General features: G+C 35.9%; 3 protein-coding genes across 4 annotated transcripts in view; 1 reads left to right on the top strand and 2 right to left on the bottom strand.

The window, feature by feature from the left end:
* bicc1b (BicC family RNA binding protein 1b) overlaps positions 1–7,834 on the bottom strand; it is a 132,461-nt gene extending 124,627 nt beyond the window's left edge. For both annotated transcript variants that reach the window (XM_067429869.1, XM_067429870.1), the window contains exon 1: positions 7,543–7,834. In XM_067429869.1, coding sequence (XP_067285970.1) covers positions 7,543–7,735 — 193 coding nt within the window. In that variant the 5' untranslated portion in view covers positions 7,736–7,834. The remainder of the gene's footprint in view (positions 1–7,542) is intronic.
* Positions 7,835–8,528: 694 nt separating this feature from the next.
* zgc:171971 (uncharacterized protein LOC569690 homolog) lies at positions 8,529–17,619 on the top strand. Its single transcript, XM_067429874.1, has 9 exons — positions 8,529–8,627; positions 8,955–9,123; positions 9,332–9,378; positions 9,884–10,038; positions 11,032–11,156; positions 11,257–11,359; positions 11,473–11,735; positions 13,488–13,640; positions 16,551–17,619. The coding sequence occupies exons 2-9, from the start codon at positions 8,956–8,958 to the stop codon at positions 16,701–16,703; spliced, it is 1,167 nt and encodes a 388-aa protein (XP_067285975.1). The 5' UTR covers positions 8,529–8,627; position 8,955; the 3' UTR covers positions 16,704–17,619.
* Positions 17,620–17,731: 112 nt separating this feature from the next.
* tfam (transcription factor A, mitochondrial) lies at positions 17,732–26,144 on the bottom strand. The gene is made up of 7 exons (XM_067429875.1): positions 25,902–26,144; positions 25,514–25,641; positions 25,361–25,431; positions 22,712–22,861; positions 22,434–22,529; positions 21,711–21,767; positions 17,732–18,171 (listed from the first exon to the last, which is right to left on the bottom strand). Exons 1-7 carry the CDS (start codon positions 25,985–25,987, stop codon positions 17,920–17,922), a joined length of 840 nt encoding a protein of 279 aa, XP_067285976.1. The 5' UTR covers positions 25,988–26,144; the 3' UTR covers positions 17,732–17,919.
* Between the last annotated feature and the right edge of the window lie 280 nt (positions 26,145–26,424).

The raw sequence follows: 26,424 nt of genomic DNA, 5'->3' as shown, positions 1-26,424 counted from the left end.
CAGCGATTCACCTCAGCAGTAGTTCTTGGGGAGAATGCCACGTTTACCCTCTAAAAGCTACAGGGAAAAGTGTTTCCCTAGGCTGCGATCCAGAGGACAGTTAGCCCCAAGCGCATTCCTCACCAAACTCACTTCCTGTCTCTATACTTTCATCCAACAGACAACAAAAAGATGAACTTTTTAACCAGGCCTCAGCCAAGCACGCGTGCACAAACATACCCAGAACACAGTTAGCCAAAGTACACTTTTAACACACAAGCAGTTTCAGAATGTAGTCTTTATATTTCCATAAATAGAAGGCCAGTTTTGTGTCTCAGTTTACTAGGAATTTAATAAACAAGGATACTTAGTAAATACATTGTCTTAGTAAATGGGAAAAATAACTCCAAAGTCAACCCACCTTTATTGGGTGGAAGAGAGTTCATCTATTTTCCACATTATAAACACGCTATAAAACTGAAGTGTTTTACAAAATCACCAGGCAGCAACAATGTTTTATTTGGGCTCCACAGAATGGATCAAACCCATCTGTGATGATAAGAGTTATGCTTGTTAAACAAGCCATTTGATCCCTTCCTGTTTGGAATCTAGTTCACTTCGGTGCCCGAGTCTGACCTACGGTGATCAAAGACGTCGCGATGTCATGTAAACTTGTTTGGGAATTTCTTTTGCAAGGGTATATGTGCAAATCCCCTGCCAAGATTTGGGAAGAGAAACTGTTTCCATCTCATCTAAGACATGTAATGAAAAACAATCTGGGCTTTGAAAATTTGGAAAAACCCAAACCCCTTGATGTAGACTGGACAGAGAATACTACTCCTTAATTGTGCAAATGCTATCTAGAAATTTGAGAAATGGGAAAAATGAAAAATTATCTCCTATATAGGCAGTCAATGACTGCTAGACACTTAACTTGACCCATGAAGAGGGCTTTCAGCATCATCACTGCATTCCTATAACCTGAACACTTTGTTCACACAGCAGTAGAACACAATTGTCTTGTCTTGTATTTGAGTCCTCAAAGGTGTAAAAAAAACTGGCTTTTTAAAAAAATGTATACTGTTGTCTGAGGTCAACTAATGACATTCGTGTGGTTTTTACATTCAAAAACATCATAACTAATAAGTAATAGGCTATTTTCTACTCTGGTTTTTAGGCTCTCTCCTGAACGCTAGGTTTTGATGGGTGTGCCGCACTGGAGACTTGGAAGTAAACGCCAATGGCTAGGATTGCAGAAGATTTGCATATTTAATGAGCTTAAGCTCCGCTGTCAGTTCAGTTCACATGAGGGAGGGATTGATTTGAAAGCGGCAACCGAAATGATTTGCTCGACCACAGGGCTGGTAAACGTCTTTATCAAACAAATGCGCTTTATTTCTCATCCACACGCAATTGATTGGAATATTATTTTTGTATTACTTGGCCCGACCGATCGTTGGATATAAGGACAAATACCCAAACACACGCACGCACACGCACACACACACACACACACACACACACACACACACACACACACACACACACACACACACACACACACACACACACACACACACACACACACATTATCTCACAATTCCCTGATTGGCTTCATCACTCGGTCTCCTCTCCGCCATAAGCTGGTGTGTGGTGAGCGTTCTGGCGCAATATGGCTGCCGTCGCATCATCCAGGTGGATGCTGCACACTGGTGGTGGTTGAGGAGATTCCCCCCTTCTATGTAAAGCGCTTTGAATGCCTTGAAAAGTGCTATATAAATCGAACGCATTATTATTATTATTATTATTATTATTATTACTATTTGAGATCCTGCCAACGGGCTTACGTTTTGGTAGCCTGTCTAGAAAACACACAGCCCCCGGACTACTATTACATATAAAAAAGACGTTTTACTCACATAAGTGTGTTGCACCATTCCTGTCGGATCCAAAATAGAAGGCACAGCATTGTGTTTTAATCTCAATATGTCTGCAAATCCAGAGAGACCTGAGACTTTACAAACGATCCCGCAGTGAAATGAAACGATTGCGAACGCGTACAATGTCTTCCCCACGTGAGCTGGAACTAGGGCTGGGCGATATGGCCCAAAAAAATTATCACAATATAATTTAGCATATCAGTCGATATCGATAAATATCACGATAAATGTAAAATCTTTATTTCTTTAAAGTTTAAAGGCATATTTTTGCTCATGAGTGAAATATGTAGAAAGCAGACAGTTAGCTGTAGTTTTAAACTATCCTTTATTGTCAAAACATGACAAACACTTCCCAAACAAGTGAACAATTTATTTAAACTGAGGTAGATTTATTTATTAAAATCTTAACTGTGGTCAGCATTTTTTTACTCAACACTATATATCAATAATATATCATTATACAGGGCTTGACATTAAGCATGTTCATGTGCTTGTCCTTGGAACAAGTACATCGTTCAAGCTTGTCCAAGTAAAAAATTAGCTTGTCCGGAAAAGTGTGTGTGTGTTTGTGTGTGTGTGTGTGTGTGTTTGTGTGTTGTAAATATAATTTATTCTGAAGCAATATTCTCACCAGTGTTCAATCAGCTTTGACATATTTAAATCTGCATATTTGTGGTTTTTATTTTTATTGAATCATTTGAAATTTGTGATATTTTCACCTTTTATAAAGGGCATTTTCCCTTAATCTTATTAACTATAGGCTAAGCTTCATGTTTCATTTTATATTTGTAATTTTGATCAATACATTTAATTAAAATAAAACACTATAAGGGCTGTTACCATCAAATTAAATAATTTACACTGAAAAATTACAACAGCATTAAATAATGTTTTGAGATTTGTAGTTTTGAATAGACAAATAAGACATGTTGGAAAGTATGTTTAAAGATCAAATTAAACCACCAGTAGGTGGCAGCAGGTGGCCGTCTTAATGAGCGAGTCATTGAGTCGTTCATTCAAACGATTCATTCAAACAATGAATCGTTCATTTACACACGTTGTTGTGAGACGCGTTGCGGTTCTGCTGTGAACGATTTTCGCAGCTGAAACAGAACAAATAATGCAATATTGAGCGTTTATATATTTAATTGTCTAAGTAAAACACTAAGAACGCAATCGGTCAAAAAAAAGCGTTTTAAGAAACATTTTGAGGCCCCTTCTCTTGCCTCACAGTGGATTGGTCCACCGTGCATCTCACCGACACACACACACACAAACACACCTCACCGACAGTGGGCTGGTCGGGAGAGAGAAAAGTTCAGTATTTGTGGATCTCCAGTAAGGGCTGTCTAGTCTATTTTATTCATTTTAAACACCAGATAACATTATTTCTCTTTTGATACAGGCGATGCGGAGTCATTAATACATCACCAAAGACAAACAATTATGATAGCGATGTACAAGTCCGATGCTTTAGTGATTATAGTTTGGTAACGTTAGCCTGTTGTAAATAAGTCACCCATTACAGCTAACAAGGTAATAAGCCGGTGTGTGAATGTAGTTAATGTAGATTCACCGCTGTGTTGGGCTGCATGTTATATGGAAGGACTTTGAAGAAACAAGATAATTTAATAATTAAATTCTGTGTGGTGAACGTGAACCTATGATAAGCAGTCCACGCACGTCGCTCTGTTTTATGTCGGATGGGATCGCTAAAATATCTCCAAACCACTGAAGTTGAGCGAACTAACTTGTCAACGATATCTATGTCCTCTGAGCTGGCCGTGAGCGCTGCATTTTCTTCACTATTGCTCATTTTTATCGCTCCACTTATCTCCGATCCTCCAAGCCTGTCAGCCACAGACTGTAAACATTACCGCGTGCAGCACCCAGACGCCCGGTCTGCAATACGCATGCGCAGCATTACGCATAGCGCGTAAGCATTATATCGAGAATTTATCGACCTGTTGTTATCGTTTTATCGAGGAAAATTATATCGTGATAATTATCGTTATCGTTTTATCGCCCAGCCCTAGCTGGAACTTCAGTAAAGTGGTGATGAATTGAGAAATCAACTTTCCTTTGAGCTTTTGATATATAAAAGGTCATGGTAATATAAGAATATCCTGTAAGTTTCAGAGCTGAAAACTTCCTTGTTAGTCAAAGAAAAGCTTTTCTAGACATTTGCATGTCAGCCCATGTTCATTGTCAGGCGGAACTGCGCAGCTGAATCATCAGTTCAGCAGATAAACAAGCGTCACGCGACGATAGCGAAAACGGCAGATCATGGACACAAATATCCTGTTCCAGGCTCTGCAGGGGATGTGAGGACTTTTCATAGCTTTCCCACAGATAAAAAATGTCAACAGTCATGTTTGATGTTTATTTACAATCGGATACCGCAACAATTTAATTCAAAGTTTGTTAGTTTGCTCGGCCCATTTCACCACAGAGAGTTTATCTAACCTGGGGCAATATAGCAGGATTCGCTCAGCGTCTGATACTGAAGAAAGGGCCGATTTCAGCCGTATTCCTGCAAACAGTAAGATTTTACCCACTTTTTCACTTTCTAACCTACTTCTGAATAAATTAAAAGTTTCTTAGTAAGACAAAATTAATGATAATATCCCCTGTGTTGTCTAGATCTAATGCAAGATGCTAAAGTAACAATTGGAAACTCCAAGTAGCTCACATAACAGTTTATCAAATGACAACGGTTAATATTATTCCCGTGTTGTCATAAAATACAACAGTAGATAGGTATGTCAATCCCTTTTGACAGATTGAAATTTAAATTAACCTAAATTTCATTATCAACACATAACTCAGAAACTAACTACCGTTTAGTTGCTTACAGATCGCTCAGTCGATCATTGTAGCTAACGTCACCTTCACCATCTAAGCTGAAACAATTTGTTAAATAAATATACATTTTTGAGAGCTGAAGTATGATTATTTTGCAGCGGATGAGTAGTAAACACGACACTGACTATTTTGAGTGGCTTCTACATTACTTTGTTTGGCTAAATAAATCGACTTTTAAATCAGTACTCTACTGTCAAACTCTAACGCTACTGTACAAACAACATATTTACGCACTACCCAGTTCAGTTCGTAATTCAAAGTTGAGAAGCTTTCATTGTAAAATCATTGCCATGACGGATGGTATAGATGTGCATTGAGCAGCAGTGGAGTGAAATCAGAGCAGAACTCTGCATTAATATTCACAACCCTTCCAAATAAGGCCAAAACAGCATTACATCCTAGGGACAATTTCTAGGGTTGTAAATGGACCTGTTAAACTGTATCTGGACAATTTTTGACCTTAAATAAGCCACATACCCTCTATTTAGATATTAGAGAACAATTTAACATATTGTTTCAAATCATTCTAGGGCACCTTTAAGCATGCATAACAATATAATTGGATTTGTTTTTTTGTAATCACGGCTTTGAACATTTACATAATCGTGGTATCCGTAATCGAAATCGTGATTAGAAATTTGATTAATTGTGCAGCCCTTGACTATATATTACATTATACGGTTGCTGAGATTCAGGCATTGTAGCATACATCATTTTGACACAATTGTGCATTGAACATAAGATTAAACAGAGACAGAGTCATCCCGATATGGATGCATTCCTGCTCAGCATAATCTACACAAATTCCAAAAATTAATTCACATTTGGAACAGAAAACAAATTCAGGCCTCCTTTATGTGATTCATTCGAAATAATTCCACTGTATTTCATCTACTTGAGCCAGCTAAAATGAAATGATTAATGGTTCTTCCAATCCAAGAGGCATAATAAGATTCATAAAAGCGTTCTTGAATGTTGCTACTCATTATATCAGATGGAGTAAGTTCTTTTGGAGCGCACACCAGTGATGTTAACATTTCTGAAAACATACAGATGAGCAGGTCACAGCTATTAAACATTAAGGTTGAACTTGGAACTTAAATATTGGAAAACAGCTCTTGTGATTAACAACCCTAGTGTTCTTCTTCAACCAAATGACACTATATCATGTAACAGCTGCTAATGAAGTATGCATCCATTGACACAGTGATCGGACTAGCTAAAAAAAAAAAACTGTATTTTTCTCACAATAAACTTCTATGGATTGCAGTATGATTGTTCATGGACATGTACACAAGGTCACATTGTGTTTGAACTTTAGTTTTATGACTGATCTTAAATCTAATCAAGAAATGCTAAGTTCCTATCATTTGGTTTGGCAAATAAATCTCTTACTTTACATGAGATTTTCTTCTAGAAGAATCCTAAACCTTAAGGCAGTCCTGCAGTAAGCAGGTTGATCAAATACACTCTAAAATCCTGTGAGGAGATGCTGAGTGACCTCAGCAGGAAGGATTGCTGTGGTGAGCTGAACCTAGAGACTCTGTGTGTAGGATGATGATGATGTCCCTTCCTGAACTCACTCAGAACCATGAAACAACTCGGAAAGCATGACCCGACATGGACAAGGCATTACAGACCATCAAAGCATTTTACCATCCCTAGTACTGAGCCGTGGATGAGAAACCCCTGACAAATTTTATAAACTGCTTGATTAATTCACCAGAAAAGTGGCATTTATGAATGTTTTGTGACTTTAATAACGCCAATACAATTTGCTTTTTCGCAATTATGGATTCTACTGTTTTCAGCCAATCTTCTGAATAAAAGCCACATGCAATCTGAATCGTAAGCCAAAACATGAACATTCACTGTCCAAAAATTACATTCAATTTAATCCTTAACTTTTATGAAGCAGTTAACCACACTGTCACTTTACAATTACTTTAACAAATTGAGGAAAAACAACAATTAAAACTACAGTCAAGGAAAATATGCTTTAACACTGCCCCCTATTGGTTGAGTTGCTCCCTGCGCGCACAGTTATTGTGTTAGAATATTAGATGTAAATATTTATATTATATTACAGCCCTTTCAGTAGCTCCCTACATCAAAAATGTGGTTTTATACTAAACTTACCTAAATATTCAGAAGGCCTAACAGAATAAACTCATATTTTCCACAACAATATTCAATAATGCACTGGAAAAGGTGCTTTTTAAACTAAATGCAGGCATTAAATAAACGTATGAAAAACGATAATAACCAAACAAGTAATACTTTGAAGGAACAATCCTTTAAATACACATTAAACATATCTAGTTTGTTTCTATGTCTGTTTTTAAATGTAGACTATACCACAAACTTTGTAACAATTGGAAACTCAGCAATTGAAAACTGAACGATGGAGCTTCATGGCTTTTCAAAGTCTGGGCTGCTAGATTATTTCATAACGTTTTTGATTGCGCTATATAAACTAAACTTGCCCTTTCGGAAAACAAAATTGGTATGGAAGCGATAATTATACACAGGAGGTGAACAAAAGAGAAGAGGAAAATAACCGGCTCAGCTCTGCAGATGCTGGAGGTTGCCTCCATGCTTAGATTTCACATTAATATTTGTAAGTGTTTGTTCCAGACAATTATTAACAGCAATAGTGCCTTATTTTAAGAAGTAGGCAAAACTTTACAAAGTGTTTATCAAAGTTTTTACACTCTATACCAATTGGTGATTGTTGTCATGGATATAACTTTTTTACCTAATAACATGATCTCCAGTTTTTTCCGGTCCACTCGAAACCTCTCCTCGGTCCACTCGGGGTCCGGAGGTGCCGTGGGTCCGCTGGAGTCATCCTCAGACACGGGCAGAGGGGAATCAGTGCTGCGCTCGCTGTTGGAGCCCGCATCAGACTGCTGTAAGTATCCGCTTAAGGGTTCACACTGAGCGGCCATGACTTTCACAGAGCACCGCTGACTCTCCGCAGCCGTCAGATCAGATCATTCCCGCGGAGAGTGAGCGCCAGTCATCGCGGCCACGGGCTCTGTGTGTGAGTTACACTGACCAGAGGAGTATAAAGTGAGGGAAGGCAAAAGTAGAGCGCCGCCCTTTGTTCAATATGAGCCAGAGGAGGGTCTGCGGGTTACAAAAATGTGCCTGTTCAGAGTCAGCTCAACCCATGATGTCCCCAAAATGCTGTCTCGGTCTGGGTAACGTTAAGTAGAATTCGCACAATATTATGAACTTGGCATATGAACTGCATGCTTTGTTTAAAATAAATAAATAAATAAATAAATGTTTATTTATTTATTTTTCATATTTGTATTTTATTATTATTATTAATTAGTATTAACACTGGGGACGTTTAAAACATAACATAAAATATAATGTAATATAAATAATATAATATAAATAATATAATATAGTTTACTATATAGCCTAATAAACAAGTTTGCAGTTTAATAATAAGACAATTATAACATCATATAACACCTGAGATACACACACACACACACACACACACACACACACACACACACACACACACACACACACACACACACACACACACACACACACACACACACACACACACACACACACAGTTACATTCATTAAAATATATAATTCACTAATAATATAATATAATATAATATAATATAATATAATATAATATAATATAAAATAATAGAATAGAATAGAATAGAATAGAATAGAATAGAATAGAATAGTCTTTTGTGATTTATAGTGAATCCGGATCACGTGATCCATGATGGTTCTGCAAGGATGTAGCTTTCAGCTGGACGAATTTACAGATATGACTTGAGGTGTTTACACAAATTTCAAGTACGTACAGTCTTTATTTTTCACTTAGATGTACTCAAAGAAGCCGTTTTCCCTTCTTCATTCCAAATCTTACCGTGCAACTTATATAACGTGGTGTTAATGGCTTTGTTTTTGTTAGCTTAGGTTGCTAACAAAATGGAGGCGCGCGTCTTTAAATTTAATCTCAGATGAGCGCGCAGAAACTGTTTAAATGTGTGTTTGTTTTTATATAACACCCATAACCCTCTGAGACTCCTTTTACTGTTGTATCAGTCTGAGTACTCGGGTATTATGCCCAAAACAAATGTCTTGGTGGTGTTTTCAGTAAGTGTATCTGGGTTTTGGCAGAATGTCTGAACATGGAGATGGGGATGGAGAGGCGAGCTCTTCTGCCGCTTTCAGATCATCATTTGCTGCAGGTAGAGGACTGCCAGGCCGAATAACACTGAGTCCCCCTCCGCCAGGCAGACTGACCACTTTGCGCTCCAGAGATCTGACCCTGGGTGGATATAAAAAGGTTGCACCCTCTAAAGTCAATAGTTCACTTCAGCATCAATTGTGTTTTTTCTGCTACTCTCAGATGTTCTTTCTTTTTTCCCCCTTATTTTTCTTAAACGCAAAATATGTTGCATCAATAGATACAGAATGTTCAGGTCAATATTATAGAATGCTCATATCTATAAATGTCACACTTGTCTCACAGAGTGATTTTTTTCCCCCTACAGAAAACCTTTGTACCAAATGTTCACTCGGTTCGCAAAACTAAAGATGAGTAAGTATTTTAGACATCATTATAAACATTATTTGAAGTACTAGTGTTTTATAAGTTGGGAGGCTATATCTTGTCATAACAGCTACATAGTAAAACTAAAATGTAAAAAAATAGGATTTAAAAAAAAAAAAACAATACACGTGTATTTTATACAATATGACAATGATTCTATTACCCAGTGATGTAATATTTGTATGCAATAAAAACTTGCTGTTATATGATTATTATGCAGTGCATATAATTTCGCCCTAGTATGTATATGCTTAAAGTGTCTTTCTTTCATTGTAATTATACATTTAAATACTAAGTAATATTAATTAACTATGTGTACTTACTATAGGGTTAGGGTTAGGATTAAGTTTGTTGTAGGGTTGGTTGCATGTAATTATGCATCATTTATGGTTATTACTAAAGTAACTACATGTAACGTGTAAAAAGGACACTGTAAAAAACCTATATACCGTACATAATATAACCGACGTCTTTTAACATTTTTTTTTTGGAGGTTACAGGAGACTCGCACTGCACCAAAGAAAGAGAGAAGAGAGAGAAGAGAGAGGGAAGACCGACAAAGAGAGAGACGGCGGCGAGAAAAACCTCAGACTATTCAGTCTCACTCCATCTTTGAGCAGGGTCCTGCAGACACCTTTAGGAAGCCAGGTAAAGCACACTTTTAAATCACACAATTATTGTCATCATATTTGGACTGTAGAGCCAGAGAACTTCCCCTCTGGTTTTGCCTGGTTTCTCCCAAGGTTTATTTTTTATTATACACCATGAAATTCATTTTTCAATTTCTTGCTATGAACTGCCACGTTTCCATAAAAGTTGCAAATTTAAATTATACTCAATTTAAACAATTTAAAATAATGTTTTTCTATTTTAATATACTAAAATATTATTTATTTCTGTAATGCAAAGCTGAATTTTCATCAGCCATTCCTCCAGTCTTCAGTGTCACATGATCCTCCAGAAATCATTCTGATATGCTGATTCATTATCAATGTTGGAAAAAGTTATGCTGCTTAAAATTTGTTATAACCTGTGATCATTTTTTTTCAGGATTCTTTGACGAATAAAAAGTTATAAAATAACATTTATTTAAAATGTTGCCTAAAATGCATCTGCTCAGATTGTTTATATTGTCACAACATGTTAACTGTATTATTATTATTATTATTATTATTATTATTATTATTATTATTACCAAGCTCTATATATAAACTTTGATATATAAGTATATGCAACTTTGTCCATGTACATGCTATATATTCATGTAAAGTTATATATATATATATATATATATATATATATATATATATATATATATATATATATATATATATATATATATATATATATATATATATATATATATATATATATATATATATATATATGCTTATGTATGTTTTGCTGCTTTTATTTTTATATGCTTGCTCTCTAAAGCACTTTGGTCTGTCTAGCGGCTATTTAAATGTGCTATATAAATACATGAACTTGATGTATATATATATATATATATATATATATATATATATATACTATTTATTAAATCTCAACTGCTTGATTGCTATCGCTATACAAATAAATTAATTGACAGTGACACTTACCTCTGACTCTTAATGGTAAAGTTTGTGTCTAACTTTGCAGGTAATTGGTGCAGCTCTAATCTGGCTGACTGTGATCCTGCACTTGTCACAAAATGCATTAAAAAGGAAAAGAACAGTACTGAGGAAGATGATAATGAAATTTTGAAAAAACTCCAACGGGATGATGTAAGCTGTCACAATGACCCTTTATCATTTGACCCATTTCTTGAAAGGTAATTAATAGTATATTCATGTTTTTTTTTTTTTTTTTGCTGTAATTGAGCAGTTTTTGGATGATCCTGGATTAAAAAATGATCCTAAGCAAAGACCAATCAGACTTCCACTCCATCAGTCATGCACCTTTTTGTCAACAGAAACAGCTAGCTCATGTAAGTTATATTTAATGCCAGCACTCGTTTTATGTGGTTTGTTTTATTGCCAGTTAAAGTGTCTTCATGCTACTTACAGTAAACAAAGAACTGAATCCAAGACATTTTTGCAGTTAAAGAGACAGCATCTGATAATGCACTGAAATCACCCAGAGCTGAGCAGAAATACCCGCTGCCATTGAGGGGAATATCGGCATTCCCTCAACAACCAACGGTTGGAGAACTTTTCCAGCAGCTAAGTGTTTCAGACCAGGAAGAACTACTGTTTATTCAACTTCCTGATACCATACCTGGTCAGCCTAAAACCGCAAGCCCAGAGAAAACCAAAAAGAACGACAAAACTGAAGACAAGCGCTCATCACAAAATAAAACCATGGTAAGTTCACGTTTCATATTATGCCAGTTGAAGGGGTTTATGTCAGGGTTTTTTTCTGTGCCACCTTTGACCCTTTTTTAATTATTATTTTTTTTGCCACTGTATATTATCGCAGCTCAGCTTCACTATACACTATCTTTCAGAGTTGAGGAAAGTTACTTTTAAAGGGATACTCCACCGTTTTTTCATATTAAACCATGTTTTTCCCTTAACTAAGACGAGTTGATACATCCCTCTCCCGTCTCAGTGCGTGCACTTAATCGCTCTGACGCGCAATCCTCACCCCTATTGACGGAAATGAGAGGGTGAGGGGGAGTTTTGAAGGAGGATTTTTCTCTGTTTGGTGCCTAATGAATGAACTGGGCTTAGTGGGCTAAGCTAAGTGCTATCAAAATGTCATCGCGCATAAGAGCGATTAAGTGAACGCACTGAGATTAGAGGTATGTATCAACTCGCTTTATTTAAGGGAATAACATAGTTTAATAAAAAAGCGGTGGAGTATCCCTTTAAAGGGGACCAGTTATGCCCCTTTTTACAAGATGTAAAACTCAGATGTTCCCAGAGTGTGTATGTGAAGTTTCAGCTGAAAGTAACCAAAATTAAAAAAAAATGATAGCAAGTTAAAATTTCCACTTTTTGGAATTTTTGTATGTCCCTTTAAATGCAAATTAGCTGGTGCTTCCAGTCCCCTTTCCATAGAGGGCAGAGCTTCAATAGCTCATGCTCCGGCATACAGCAACAACAAAACAGGACAATCTCACGCACAGAAAATTTCAATAGCCGGACATTAATACCTACAGAGCCAGATAATATATGCTGCATGGAGATGGAAAAGGTAGTTCAAGCCTGTTATTGCGGAGAATGTGGACCCTGTCCTAATGATGGCCAAAATGTACTGATGAGTTTTATAAAGTTTATTGTACTTCACACAAAAGATGAATAAACTCTCTCTCTCCCTTGCATTACCATCAGTGTACACAGCAAATTACACAAAAACACTCGTTACAACTAACAGTAAACAAATATATACAGACTTTTCGGGTGGTGTTTAATACATTTTATATCACATTATGTTCACATACCATGTAAATGTGAATTTTGCATAATAGTTCCCCTTTAAAACAAGTCATTTGTTATAGTATTATTGCCTTACTCATCCAAAAAAGTAACTGATTACTTTTTATGGAAAGCAATATTACATTACTTTTGGATTACTTTTTCTCACCTGGCTAAGGCTCGTTTTTTTCCAGGCCTTGCAGGTGTTTTTTTCTTTCTTTCTTTTTGACTGTTTTTAGTGTTTAATGCAATAACGCATTCAGGAACATAGTCTTCTGTATACAAAATACACCTCAATTTTTGTTCAAAAACACATTTAGAATATTATTCTACTCTAAGCACATATTTCCTGACCCCTAGAGTCTCACATTACGGGTTATATTACCTACTGTTACTTTGTGCTTTTTGTCTGACATCGCAACACGCATGAGTGTGCATGTCTAATTGACAACATGCAATTCTTGCTCATTAAAACCTGTTTTTGGACTATTGAGTTCTGAAATGTACAGGATGTTTTTATAGAACAATTATGATGATTTCCCAATTAATGACCCTTTAAGTAAATGAATTATTACACTTAAAAAAAAAAAACTCAAATTTGAATGTGTAATTTTTACAAACCATATTCAATTACAAATTTTATTTAATATCATCTTCAGTGTGCTCTTTTAATGCTAAGATGATATCATTTTTCAGGATAAGCCTGATAAAGCCGCTGTACCTTTGCTGTCTGACTTCTCAGAGGGTCTGATTGGAAAACTGCAAATTAGAAAGTCTGGTAAAGTCCAGCTGGTCATGGGAAATGTTACATTAGATGTCTCAGATGGAGCAGCCTTCTCTTTCCTACAGGTAAGTTAGTGCATTGTAGTTTTAGTTGCAGTGTAACAAAATAATCTAGTAAAGATTGATAAATAAAATCAGTTGGGACTCTCATATTTATTTAATTACATCACAGCCTTTTGAACTATAATCATTACAGTAAGCCATATCGCAATTCCTGTATTTCCGAACAAACTGAAACACTTACGCAACTTTGATTTTGCTCCAGAAAAACACACAAAAACAACCAAAAACACACTTCTTTGGTTACATTGTTGATTTAGTGAAGTCCTGTGACCTGTGCAACGCAGCCGGTGGCTTACCTAAAGCCGAGCAAAGCACGTTGATGGGTGTGCATTTGCTCTCTCGCTCTGGTCAACGTGTGCGCACCCTTCCGGAAGAAGAGACCGTACAAGGAAATTCCGCCCTTGTTAGCGTCACATAGGCCGATACACGGAAAAAAAAACTTTCAGAATCTTATGAGAAACCGGAAAAAGTATTTTTGGCACAGAAATACTCCATCAAACATCCAAAATATTTTTTAAACCTTTGGCCATGTTTAGTTTTTAAAGGGTTAGTTCACCCAAAAATGTAATTAATGTCATTAATGACTCTTATGTCAATTATGACACTAATATCGTTCCTCACCCGTAAGACCTCCATTCATCTTCGGAACAAATTTAAGATATTTTATATTTTAGTCCCAGAGGATATGCAGTCTATGCACACTTTACTGTCCATGTCCAGAAAGCTAATAAAAACATCATCAAAGTAGTCCATATGTGACATCAGTTAGTTGATTAGAATCTCTTGAAGCATCAAAAATATATTTTGATCCAAAAATAACAAAAACTACGACTTTATTCAGCATTGTCTTCTCTTCCGCGTTTCACACGCGATCCTAACTGCTGAATTCACGTGACATTGGCGATCCGAATCATTGATCGATTCACTGATTCATGACCGTTTGAATCTTTATTTGAGGAAAACGGAAGAGAAGACGATGCTGAATTAAGTCGTAGTTTTTGATATTTTTTGGACCAAAATGTATTTTCGATTCTTCAAGAGATTCCAACTAACTGATGTCACATATGGACTACTTTGATGATGTTTTTATTCCCTTTCTGTACATGGAGAGTATAGTGTGCATACACTTCCATACACTCTCGGACTAAATATAAAATATCTTACACTGTGTTCCGAAGATGAACGGAGGTCTTACGGGTGTGGAAGGACATTAGAGTCATTAATGAAATAAATTTCATTTTTGGGTGAACTAACCCTTTAACAGTAGCCTAGAAATCTAGACGCACCCTAGCAGAAGCAAATCTAATCTGCCCGCGAGTGTCGTCTAGCAACTCTTAATACCCTTCTGAGTTGTAATCGCCTAACTCTTGCCGGGCCAATCACATCGTGTATAGAGTCGGTGGGCGGGGCCATAATGACGACGGCCGAGTTGCGTTTGCGTGCTTCTGGTAAACACAGAAACTGGCGAATGGCGGTCTTTCGAATCAGCTTTAGCCGCGACTCTGGAAGACTTGGAGTTGAGCTTTTCTCTGAGAAAAGAACAAAGAACGGCACTGAAGTCATTCAGTTTTGCCGACCGGATAGGGCGAATGTTAAATCTATCAACGAGCTCCGCTTCACCTTCGTTGCTCTGGTTGGTTGTAGCGTTATCCTATCGTGTGCAGAGGGAGTTTGAAAGACAACCGTTTATCCCACCCCTCGGATTGAGCCGTCAATGGTGAGTTTCCAGACCAAACCTCTTGATGTGGGTCTGGCTTGTCAGGCTACTTTAACAGTGTAAAAAACTCAGAATGCATGAAGTGGTATTATATCCCCCTTTAAATGCCCTAATTGAATTTAATCTAAGCCCTGTCTGTTAAAACGGGCCTTAATGTATTTTAGCCTTTTTTATGGATTTAATTTTTATTAAACTGAATGTAAGACTTTTTAAGGACTTGCAGGAACCCTGGGAAATAGTCAAAAAGTAGCTAGGGGTGGGCGATACGGCAAAATATTTGATCACACTTTTTTAAAGATAGGAACACAATCTTATCACGATTCTTTTTCATGACAGTTTAAGCGCAAAAAGATGTGAAAGACAACTAAGGTCAGTTACGTGCTGTGTGACAGACTTTTGTATGCGTGCACTTTTGGTGTATGCGCTTAGAAAAGCTTAAGTCAGAACAGCATACGAATAAACCAGTGTGTTGGCGAAAAATTGCAATTGCAAGGTAGCAAATACATGCACTATGAGAGCGCTACACAAGATATGTTTGATTAAACACCGTCTGGATGCTCATAATTGATCGGGTGTGTACGTTTTAAACACTTTATTGTTTAAACTAATGCGCTGCTGCATTGTAACGCACACATACAGACAGAAGCTCGCACATTGAGTGCACAGAAACATTTCAGTAGCGCAGAAATGTAGTCATCACTGTTATGTGATTTATCAATAAAATAGCTTAGAAACTGAAAAGTTCTAGCATATATTTCTTAGTAAATAAAACCCACATAAATGTCCACTTTAAAAAAATTATTCAACCCCAACATGTTGACATACTATGACCTACCAGCATCAGTTGTGTTGCTTCCATGGCCTCATGGGATAGTAAGTGTCAATCGAACGGGCATTTCAGAATCTCACTGGAAATCGCAGTACAACTGGGGACTTTTCACTTACTGTTTTTTGAAAACTATGTATAGGACATACTACTCTGTTGGCGTACTGTTTTATACATGCTATATAGTAGGCAAGTATAGGATTACGGATGTGGTGTATGTGTCCAACAATTTTTGTCCCCACTGTAGCATTCTAGATAGCCAAGCTGAAATGAAATCAACTGGATCTGTTTTATTTATTGAAGGACTGTATAACTGATCTCATTTACATGAAGGATGTTTCATGGGATATGATCATGTTTGTGTCTGCAGCAACTTGTTTGTGTTCGGCTGTCGGAGGGCCTCACCGGGGACATGACTGTGCTAGGAAACATCACACACAAGCTGGTGTGTTCACCTGATTTTGAGACTTTACTCCAAGAAGCCAAATTGCCATCTGATCTCTGCTCGGCTTCAAAGTCCTGAATTTATCCCACACGAATATTTAAATGAGTCATGTAAATAACTGTTTTAAACGTTTTGAATGTGAGGTCTTGTGGCCTTAGTTGTACAAAATACTGACAATGATATTACAAACCAATATTCAGCCTAATTCTGAGGACATTTGCATTTAAAAAGGATAGTTCACCTCACATTTGGTCATCATTTGGTTCATGTCATGTTTTTTTGTGTGTGAAAAGTGCAGCTTAGACATTCTTTAAAATATCTAAATTTGGCCCAAAAATGAAATTTCTTTCATCATTTATTCACCCTCAAGTTGTTCCAAATCTGTATAGGTTTCTTTGTTCTGCTGAACACAAAATAATATATTTAGAAGAATGTGTGTAACCAAGCAGATAGAGCAACCATTGACTACCATAGCATTTTCCCCTACTATGGTAGTAAATGGTTTCTCTCTCTTCTTGGAACAAGGAAACTCATACAGGTTTGGAACAACTTGAGGGTGAGTAAATGACAGAATTTGTATTTTTGGGTGATCCCAAACTATCCCTTTAAGGACAGTTCACACCAAGGACTATCATGATAAAGTTATAAAGAATCCGTCCTGCTTTGGAGCGCGAGTGTTTAAAGTGGCAGCCGATAAAACTGCAGCGTATGTTTATAATAAACAAAATGTTATAATTTGTTGTTGTAGACCCATATAGTTATCGTTCTTGGTGTGAACGGGCCTTTACACAGAATAAAAGTCGAACCGGTTGTAAATGTGATGTCGATTAAATGACTTACTTTGGGGTGAACTATTCCATTTAACCTCAGAAAGCACACTTGTAATGGGTTTTTCATGAAATTGTATAGTATTCTGTTTTCTGCTTTTATATAAAATGTGAATGTTTATTTTTTAAGTAAAGACATACAAAACATGGTGTCCTCTTTTAAAGCATGATATGCAAACTTATTCTAAGAAACAAATGAAAACTGATGTCAGTAATACGGTTCATGGCAACTTGAGAAATATTCTTGACTTGCTTAAAAGTAGTAGTATGAAAGCCTAAGATATTTACATGATAAAAATGACTGAAAAGATGGAGACTTCATGAAGGGCTCTTCACAGTTTTAAAGCTTTCATGCTTTGAACTCTACCATATATAAATGCAGCTCTAATAACGGAAAGCACAGGCTTTTTATTGAGGACGGAACCGACTTCTGTACAACACACTCTTGTCTTCCAGAGTCATGAATCTCACTTTTTGGTGCTCTTCACAGTCTTTTTCACAGCTGTTTCAGCAACGTTAGCCTTCTTTTTTGGCGCTTTTGCCTTTATCACGGTTACTTTGGATTTCTTCTTTCTGTCTGCGATGGCTTTGGCTTTGATGGATCTTCTCTCTTTTCTCCGAACAAGGTCTTCCCTTCCAATCTCAATCATGTGCTCCTCCCATGATTTTATTTCATTCTTGTAACGGACTTTGTCATCCTCTGCCAGCTGTGTGTACATCTAAGAAATGGAGCAGTGAAGTCAGATAAAGCAAAACAGACCACGTTCAAACAGCAATAGAATACGGTTGTCAGTCCTGTATTTGAGTCCTCATTACGATTACGTTCACACACCGTACGTTTATTTATGGGAATGACAACTACATTCTCGGAAAGCCTTTAAGCAAAATATCGCAAATGGAGATTGATAAAATGCAGCTTACTTGTTTATTGGTGTTTTTAGATCATCCGCGCGTGAGAAAGAGCTGGCGTTTGTGCGGTGCAGATTTCAGTCATTTAAATCCCCCAAACAGAGTTTTTGAGTGAAAAAAGCACATCCGATGTTTTACCTAAACATGTCCAATCTGGCAACCATATGCACGCGAGCTCTCTCCCGCGCGCGTGTGCACGGATGATCTGAAAACACCAATAAACAAGTAAGCTGCATTTTATCAATCTTCATTTGCGATATTTTGCTTAAAGTGTCAATCAGTCGGTCTGTGTTGAACAAGGTTATTTTCGTAAACGAAAACTGAAACTAAAACTATTGGTCAAAAAACATTTTCGTAAACTGAAATAAAATTAAAAAATCTGAATAAATAAAAAACTAAAACGAAACGAAACTAACTACTCTTACTAAAAAACTAACTGAAATAAAATAATAATTAGCAAGAATAAATATTCATTTTCGTTATTAATAAGCTCTCTTTAATGTGGTGGAGAATCTGAGTATTTGGTATTTGCGCTACTGCGCGTGAAGTGATCTGAGGAGGAGATTAACCGCTGTCCTGTGACGGACGCGTGCAGACAGGCAACACATCGCCAGTCCTAAACGGCAGTTCACAAAGAATCAATGCGTCCGTGGCAGTGAAATGGGAAATAACACAAGGTAATGCGACGCACGTTGAACTTCTTTTAACTTAAGCTCACTGTTTTAGAATGCCGTTTCTTACGCGACGAGATGCAGGCACAAAAGTCAGCAACTAATAGCAAGTACTAGCCTACTGTGCATTTGAGATGTCATGTTTGCATAATATTGACAGGCTCAAAGGTGTTTTCATAATCATTTACTACTACTAATATTATTATCTGTGTGGAGACATTTCCCCACAAAGTAGGGAATACCCGGACACACACACACACACACAGGTGTTTGTTTCACTATATAAGTGAGGACATTGCATGGACTTCCATTGATTTTATATCAGGTTAATGATATTTTATATCCCCTAACCCAACCCCTATCCCTAACCCTACCCATCACAAGAACGTGCAAAACAATAGATTTAAATAAAAACATGTTTTGGCCGATTTATAAGCCTTTTTAACTAGTGAGGACCAGTCAAATGTCCTCACTAGTCAGTTATCATAATATTTTACTAGATAAGTGAAGACATTGGTCCCCTTTACAATTATAGCACAACACACACACACAGAGCACAACAGTGTGTGTTGGCTGTATTCAGATGACTTTAGCTGTGGTCTTACACTGCTAGTCTACATTGTACTACTGAAGAAATGAAAATAAGCTTTTAATTGTTTAACAATATTTCATCTTTGTTATGAATGCGTTTGTCTGGAATTTATAATTTTTACTTTTATATTTTTTACGTTGCATTGATTTTATTCTTTAAGATAGATCCTCTGAATATTAGCCTGTCAAAAATATCAAATATAATTTTTTAATATCAAAATATAATTTATTTCATTTTTAATCTCCAGATCGTTGTTTGTATAGGTCATAGTTTGACTCAAGCTTTTTTGCTCAAAGGTGAAGAGCCAACTTTATGCATGTTTTGTAAGACCGTCCTGAGTATAAACAATAATGCTTGTTTATCAAGTTATTTCACTTAAGGATGTTTAGTAAGATTAAACTCTAATCTGTGCAAACATTAAACTTTGCTGAAATTAAAAACCTTGATTTGGTCTCTACACTTCATTATGGTAACTCTGCTAAACTATAATTACTAAAACTAAAACTGAAACTAAATAAATAAAAACTAAATAGAAATGTATTTGCAAAATAAAAACTAAACTAAAACTAGCAAAACCATTAGTAAAACTAACTTAAACTAAACTGAAATTTGTAGCAAAATTGAAAACGATACTAAAATAAAAACTAATTTCAAAAAGCAAAACTATAATAACCTTGGTGTTGAATTACATCGTTATATTTTTACTAAATTAATAGCCTTGTCAAATGACTGTCGTTTTAACTTGTATGGTGGAAAAGGTGACATTTGCTAGAAGGATGGAGTGAACGATCAATAGCTAAACAACGTATCTACGGTTGTATTTTGCAATACAAAATAATAGCCTGTCATTAGACACACTAATTAGTTTTGTATAGTACTTGGAGTTTCCTGTTGTTACTGTACTAGCATCTTGCATCATCTAGACAATGCGGTCTCTCTAAGAAACTTTCAATTTAATCAGAAATTGTTTAAACAGCTACTCAATAAGTGAATAAATCACTACTTACTGCTTGCAGGAATACAGTTGCCCCTTGAAATTGGCAGAACAAACGAACGATTTGTTGTGGTATCCGATTATAATAAACCTCAACCATGACTGTTAAGTCCTCACATCCCCTGCAAAGCCTAAACATGACATATGTGTCATGAGAGTTGCCGTTTTTGCAATCCTCGAGTGACGCTGCAGTGCTGATGATTCGGCTCTGTGACGTCAGTTCCGCCTGACAATGAACATGTTTGGACAGATGCAAATGTTGGGGGCGTGCATATAAATTATCCCCAACGTTTGCGTCACGGTTGGGTTTATGTTGAGAGTCACTTTTTTTTTTGTGGTGTTTTGGATTTACGAGATTTACATAAGAAGTAGGAGGAGGCAATGATTTTTTTTAGACTCACAGTATGTGATGTCCATATACTGAACTCTTATTATTTCACTATGGCAAGGTTAATTCAGTTTTTCATTCTAGGGCACCTTTAATACGGCCAATTTCAGATTCCAGTGTGAAAAGATGATGGTCCTGAATGACCTTTATGCGCAAAAGAACGGTTAACCAGCACACTGTCATATGGAAGTAAACACAAGGAACATTAAAGTAAGTGATTACACTTTTATTTATAGTGTAATCTTCCGCAGAAGCCAGCAAATTAATATGCAGGCAATATAATTTTTTTTTAAAAAGAGCAGTTTTAAACATTTATGGTACTTGCCCTCATGTTTTGCAAGCGACTTTGAAGCGACTCCCATGAGTGCAGAATTAGGACGAATGTTACTGTAGTGAATATGACTGCTCAGACTGAGGTCGCATTGCTAAACATCTGCCCGGTATTGTATTTCGGACCACATATGAAAGGCACAAATTGGCAGAATTGAAACGATAAGATTCCATGTGATTTGTGCCATCACACTGTCATGAGAATCAGTCACATGATAAAAAAAATGTCGGCCACATTTAACTGCAGTCTGAACGTACCTTAGAAGCAGAGTGTGAATAGCAAGGCAGCTCACTAGATTATGGGACATCATTATTTTCAAAAGTGAAAATTTTCACTTTTGAAAATAATGATGCTCAATTTAGGCAAAACTCACTTGTTTCTGTGTGATGTTGAATCGCATCCAATCATCTCTCAGCGACTTCAGCTTCGCCTGGAAGGAAAAATTACATAGTAATATCAGTTTTGTTACCCTGAAAACCTCAAATATATATCAGCAAGTTAAACTAAGTGAAAAATTAAATGTCTGGTCCAAAAAATAAATACATTAGTTCCCTTGCAAAAATAAAATAAAAATAATTTGTACAAAATATACTCCAGTTTGATTTTTTTTTTTTTTTAAATGTACACTTATTTAGCTTTAAACTGATCAAAAGATTTTTTTTAAGACATTTACTTTTATTTATTTCAATAAATAGAATAAATGCTGCTCTTTTGAACATTCTATTTATCAAAGTATCACGGTTTCCACAAAAATATTACTAACTGTTTTCAACATTTATAATATTAAGAATTGTTTCTTGAGCAACAAATCAGAATATCAGAATTATTTCTGAAGGATCATGTGACACTGAAGACTTGAGGAATGATGCAGAATATTCAGCTTTGCATAACCGCAAGTATACATTTCAAAAATTATTTAAATAGAAAACAATTCAAAAGTGTAATACTATTTTACAATACAGTATTACTGATCAAATAAATGCAGCCTTGGTGAGAATAAAAGGCTTAGTTTAAAAATATATATATATTTAAAATCCTACAGACCCCAATGGTAATATGTTAAATTTGTGATGGTTAACCTAAAGGTCATCTTCACCTGCATAGTAGTTCCTTTTGCTTCCTCGAAGTGCTCCGCCATGAAGATGTTGAAGGCGCTCCTGGGGCGTTTGGGCTTGCCAAGACTACTCAGCTCCTACAGTTAAAGTACAATATTCCTTTACTAACAGAAATAAAAATGCTTAATTTCTTAATTTAAATCATGCAAAACAAACCAAGGATGAATATAGTATAAAGGGGAATAAAATAATCTAGTCATTATAAAGATTTTAATTTGTGGTTTAGTAAAGTAGTTACATGGCGGAAGGCAACACTTACCTTCTTTCTCCTAATTGCTTTTCTTTTGGCCGCTTTTTGTCGTTTTTCCTGTAAAATAGCTGCGGACTGTGCAGGAGTGAGTTGGGCTTTGTATGTCTCCAAGGCAAGCTTGTACTGCTCCCTGGATACCAAAGATGCATCCTGAAATTGCTGCAGATGTGACAGTTCAAATTAGTGGCTGACTGAGGAATTGTTCAATGCTATTTACTAAAGAAAAGGGTGGCCGATATAATGTAAAGATCCACAATTAAAGGAGGCCTATTATGCAAAATTCACTTTTACTTTGAATATATAAGCCATGACTCTTTTTTTAATCCCCATAAATCTCAAAGAAGTGTTTCAGAATAAGTCGTTTGCAGATTGTAGCTTTTGTGACATCACATTGCACAAGCCCCACTCATGAATGCTGACAGACTCTGCCCTATTTGCATAGACCCCGCCCAGAGTGAGCTGTACGCAGTCCATCATATGTTTTCTCCTTGCCAAAGCATTTAAAGGAGCCATAAACTGACTTTTTAAAAATGTCTATACTATTAGAGGTCAACTGTATGACGTTTGCTTGGTTTTTACATTAAAAAAATATCACAATGAATAAGTAACAGGCTATTTTCTACCGTATTTATTTCCGCTAACATTGAACAGAAGATTAACGTTAATCTAATTACTAGTCTTCTCCACTAGATGTCACCCATTTGCCTTGCATGAGTCACTTAAGCACATACGTTAGCCATTATAGACATATTCAAATTATAGTCCATATACAGCGCAGGACCAATAAAAACCTACTAGCTTATATTATAAACAGATTTCTTTAAATAATAGTTAGTCCACAGTCAACTTAAGTCAGCACGTTAAGGTATTGTTGTCCGTTACCACAGCAACTACTCTAGGAATTAACCATAGGCTGTAAAAAAGTAATGAATTTTTTAGAATAACGTTGCATCAAAATTGTTTTTAACAATTGTATGGATTTGAAATATTGAGATGCGTGGTTTTAATGTACTCAGGTGTAATGTTACCTAAAATAAAAAGTTTAATATACAGGTTTGTGGCTCTTCATTTCTTTTTAATTGCCCACTTATGTTCACTGTTCTTTTTTATAAATACCTAGTATTTGTATTAAATCTATATTCATTTGAGTTGAATCGAGAATCCAAAATCGAATCGAAATCGAACCGATTTGAGGGCTTGTGAATCGAAATCGAATCGAATTGGGACATCTGAATCAATACCCAGCCCTAATGGAATTAGTGAAATAAAACAACTTTGATGATATTCTAATTATATGACTATATAAAACATGTTGCCAAATACAATTTATAATAATGGATATGTAAGTTACACATATAAGCTAAAATTTTACACATTATTCATACCAAATACAGCAACAACAAAAAAACTATAAATTAAAGCTACACTGTGATATTTTCCCCCATCTAGCGATGAAACGGTATATGACCATCCAGTGAATAATAGTTTCTGTTCCTCTCAATTTCGATTTCGTTTCAACTCCTACGGTGGCCGATTTAGTCCAAGATTAACATGGCTTCCAGTTCGACCTCTTCGGTGAGTGTTGCTTCAAGTGATGAGGTTACTTTTGAAAACTATTATAATTTGCAGTTATTTCATTTGCCAAATGATCTATGATCAAATTAATCTATGTAAAATGAATAATAGTTTTAAGTTTTCGTTATTTTTTTTACCATTTCATTGCTAACATCAGCTATCAGGTTCCCAGACGAATGCAAGCTATTCTTAGTAAAGTAACTTTTATCAGTGCTATTGTTATTCTGTATATTGTACAACATCACTAGCGTAAGGCAAAGTTTACATTGTAGGCTATATCAGATTACAGGACAGATGTGAAAGTCTCGCTTAGAAACAGCTAACTTACACTAGCATTATCAGATTAGATGACATTAATTGTGTATACAGTAAAATAAATTAAAAATAACTAAAATTTAAAGTGCCTACATATATAGCCTTCAAATTATAATGCAATTAAAATATTAATCTCATGTTATCCGTCATAGAACACGGATTTATGTTACAAGGTAAACAATACTTTTTCATCATTGACGCGAGGAAAACTATCCTAGACGTCGTTCTAGTGTTATGCACAGCACACCATGATATAATTAGCCATGCAACAATAAAACTTCCAATATACACAAATAGGCTGAATTAATATTACCTATCGAGAAGAAAGCAGGCAACGTCGGCGTCCTTTTTAAAATTGTTGCTCCTCATGAGCTCTTTCAATCTTGGAAATGCCACTCCAACATTTACTTTTGTCTTGTTGATTTGCCCGTTGCGTTGCCGTCTTAATTCTCTTTTCCGCTTCCTTGGCGACTCTGTGCCATCGAGTGTTAAAACGCGAAAAGCGAAGCTTGAATTTACGGGTATGTCACTCTTTGGCAAATGTACTTTCAAGATGGAGGAGCAACATGGCGACCGCCATCCGAACCCTCACCCGTATGTATTTTCAATGGTATATTATAAACTTACGAGAATACTTTATTACTTGAAAGAAGTTAATATACATTAATGAGCACATATATTTTTGAAAGAACTAAGTGATTTTAGCTAAGAATAAAGCAAAAAAAAAAAAAAAAGTTACACAGAGTAGCTTTAAACACATGACTGTACCTGCTTCTGTTCTGGTGTCAGCATTCTCCACTTCTCTGCTAACTTTCGGATAATATCCACATTTTTTAGTCCTAAGCAAAATTGATAGTTCTTTATCTAATTTTAAAACAAAGCAGAAATAAAAGGTAGCCTTGCGACTGAAATGAGAATTACCTGGGTTTTGTTTGCTGAAGGTGGGCTGCATCTCCTTCACATATGTCATGTATGCTGTCAGGGGTCTTTTGGGCGGACCCCCAGTTGTGGTGCTAAAACTTTTTATAAATGGAGCTACACATGAACACCTACAATTACAAAGCAATGTTGTTATAAGACAATGTCATGTAATGTAAAAATATACAATATATTTATATATTTACATAAATGTATATGCAAATAGCCCAAAAAGCTCCTTGCGAAAAAATTGAATGATCACTATAAACCTGTGCAGCGCTGTACACATTTCTAAATGTTTCTGAGGCATATAAAATATATTGCCAAAATAAAATGCTTTAACTAATAAGCAGGACATGCCTGAATAACCTTAAACTTGCAGCATGCTCACCTCACAGCAGATGCACTCGAGAACAGACTCAACGACTTGACCAAAAGATTAGCACCGACTGACATCAAGCTGAAGGGAGCCATCATGCACGTGCTGTGATCTTCCCAATAATACGAATCAAATACTTAATATGCACGCTGAGAACAATATACAAGATGACAAAAATAAAGCACTGAAGTGTGAAGTTTTCCTTCTCTAGTTAAGGCGCCATCTGCCGTCTGACCGAAGTGCATTATGGGAGATTTATTCACCTAAAAATTTCATAAAAGTACTTTCACTAAATTAACATTTGGGAAATAGCATAGACTGTAAAAAAAAAATAATGTTAAAATAATGTGTCGCGAAATTAAAAATGTATTTAACCTATAGACAACATATAATTAAAAAAAATACAAACAAATGTTTATGTTTGTATCATATGTGACTATATAGAAAATAAATTATTATTATTACATTACTTTTTTCTATTCCTTATTGTTATTATTTTTGACTCTAAAGCGGTAATTTACATAATGTATACATT

Source organism: Pseudorasbora parva, chromosome 21 (genome assembly GCF_024679245.1).
Source record: "Pseudorasbora parva isolate DD20220531a chromosome 21, ASM2467924v1, whole genome shotgun sequence".
In the NCBI taxonomy this organism is placed as follows: domain Eukaryota; kingdom Metazoa; phylum Chordata; class Actinopteri; order Cypriniformes; family Gobionidae; genus Pseudorasbora; species Pseudorasbora parva.
Note: the sequence above shows the minus strand (reverse complement) of the source record. Positions and strands in the feature narration are given on the sequence as shown.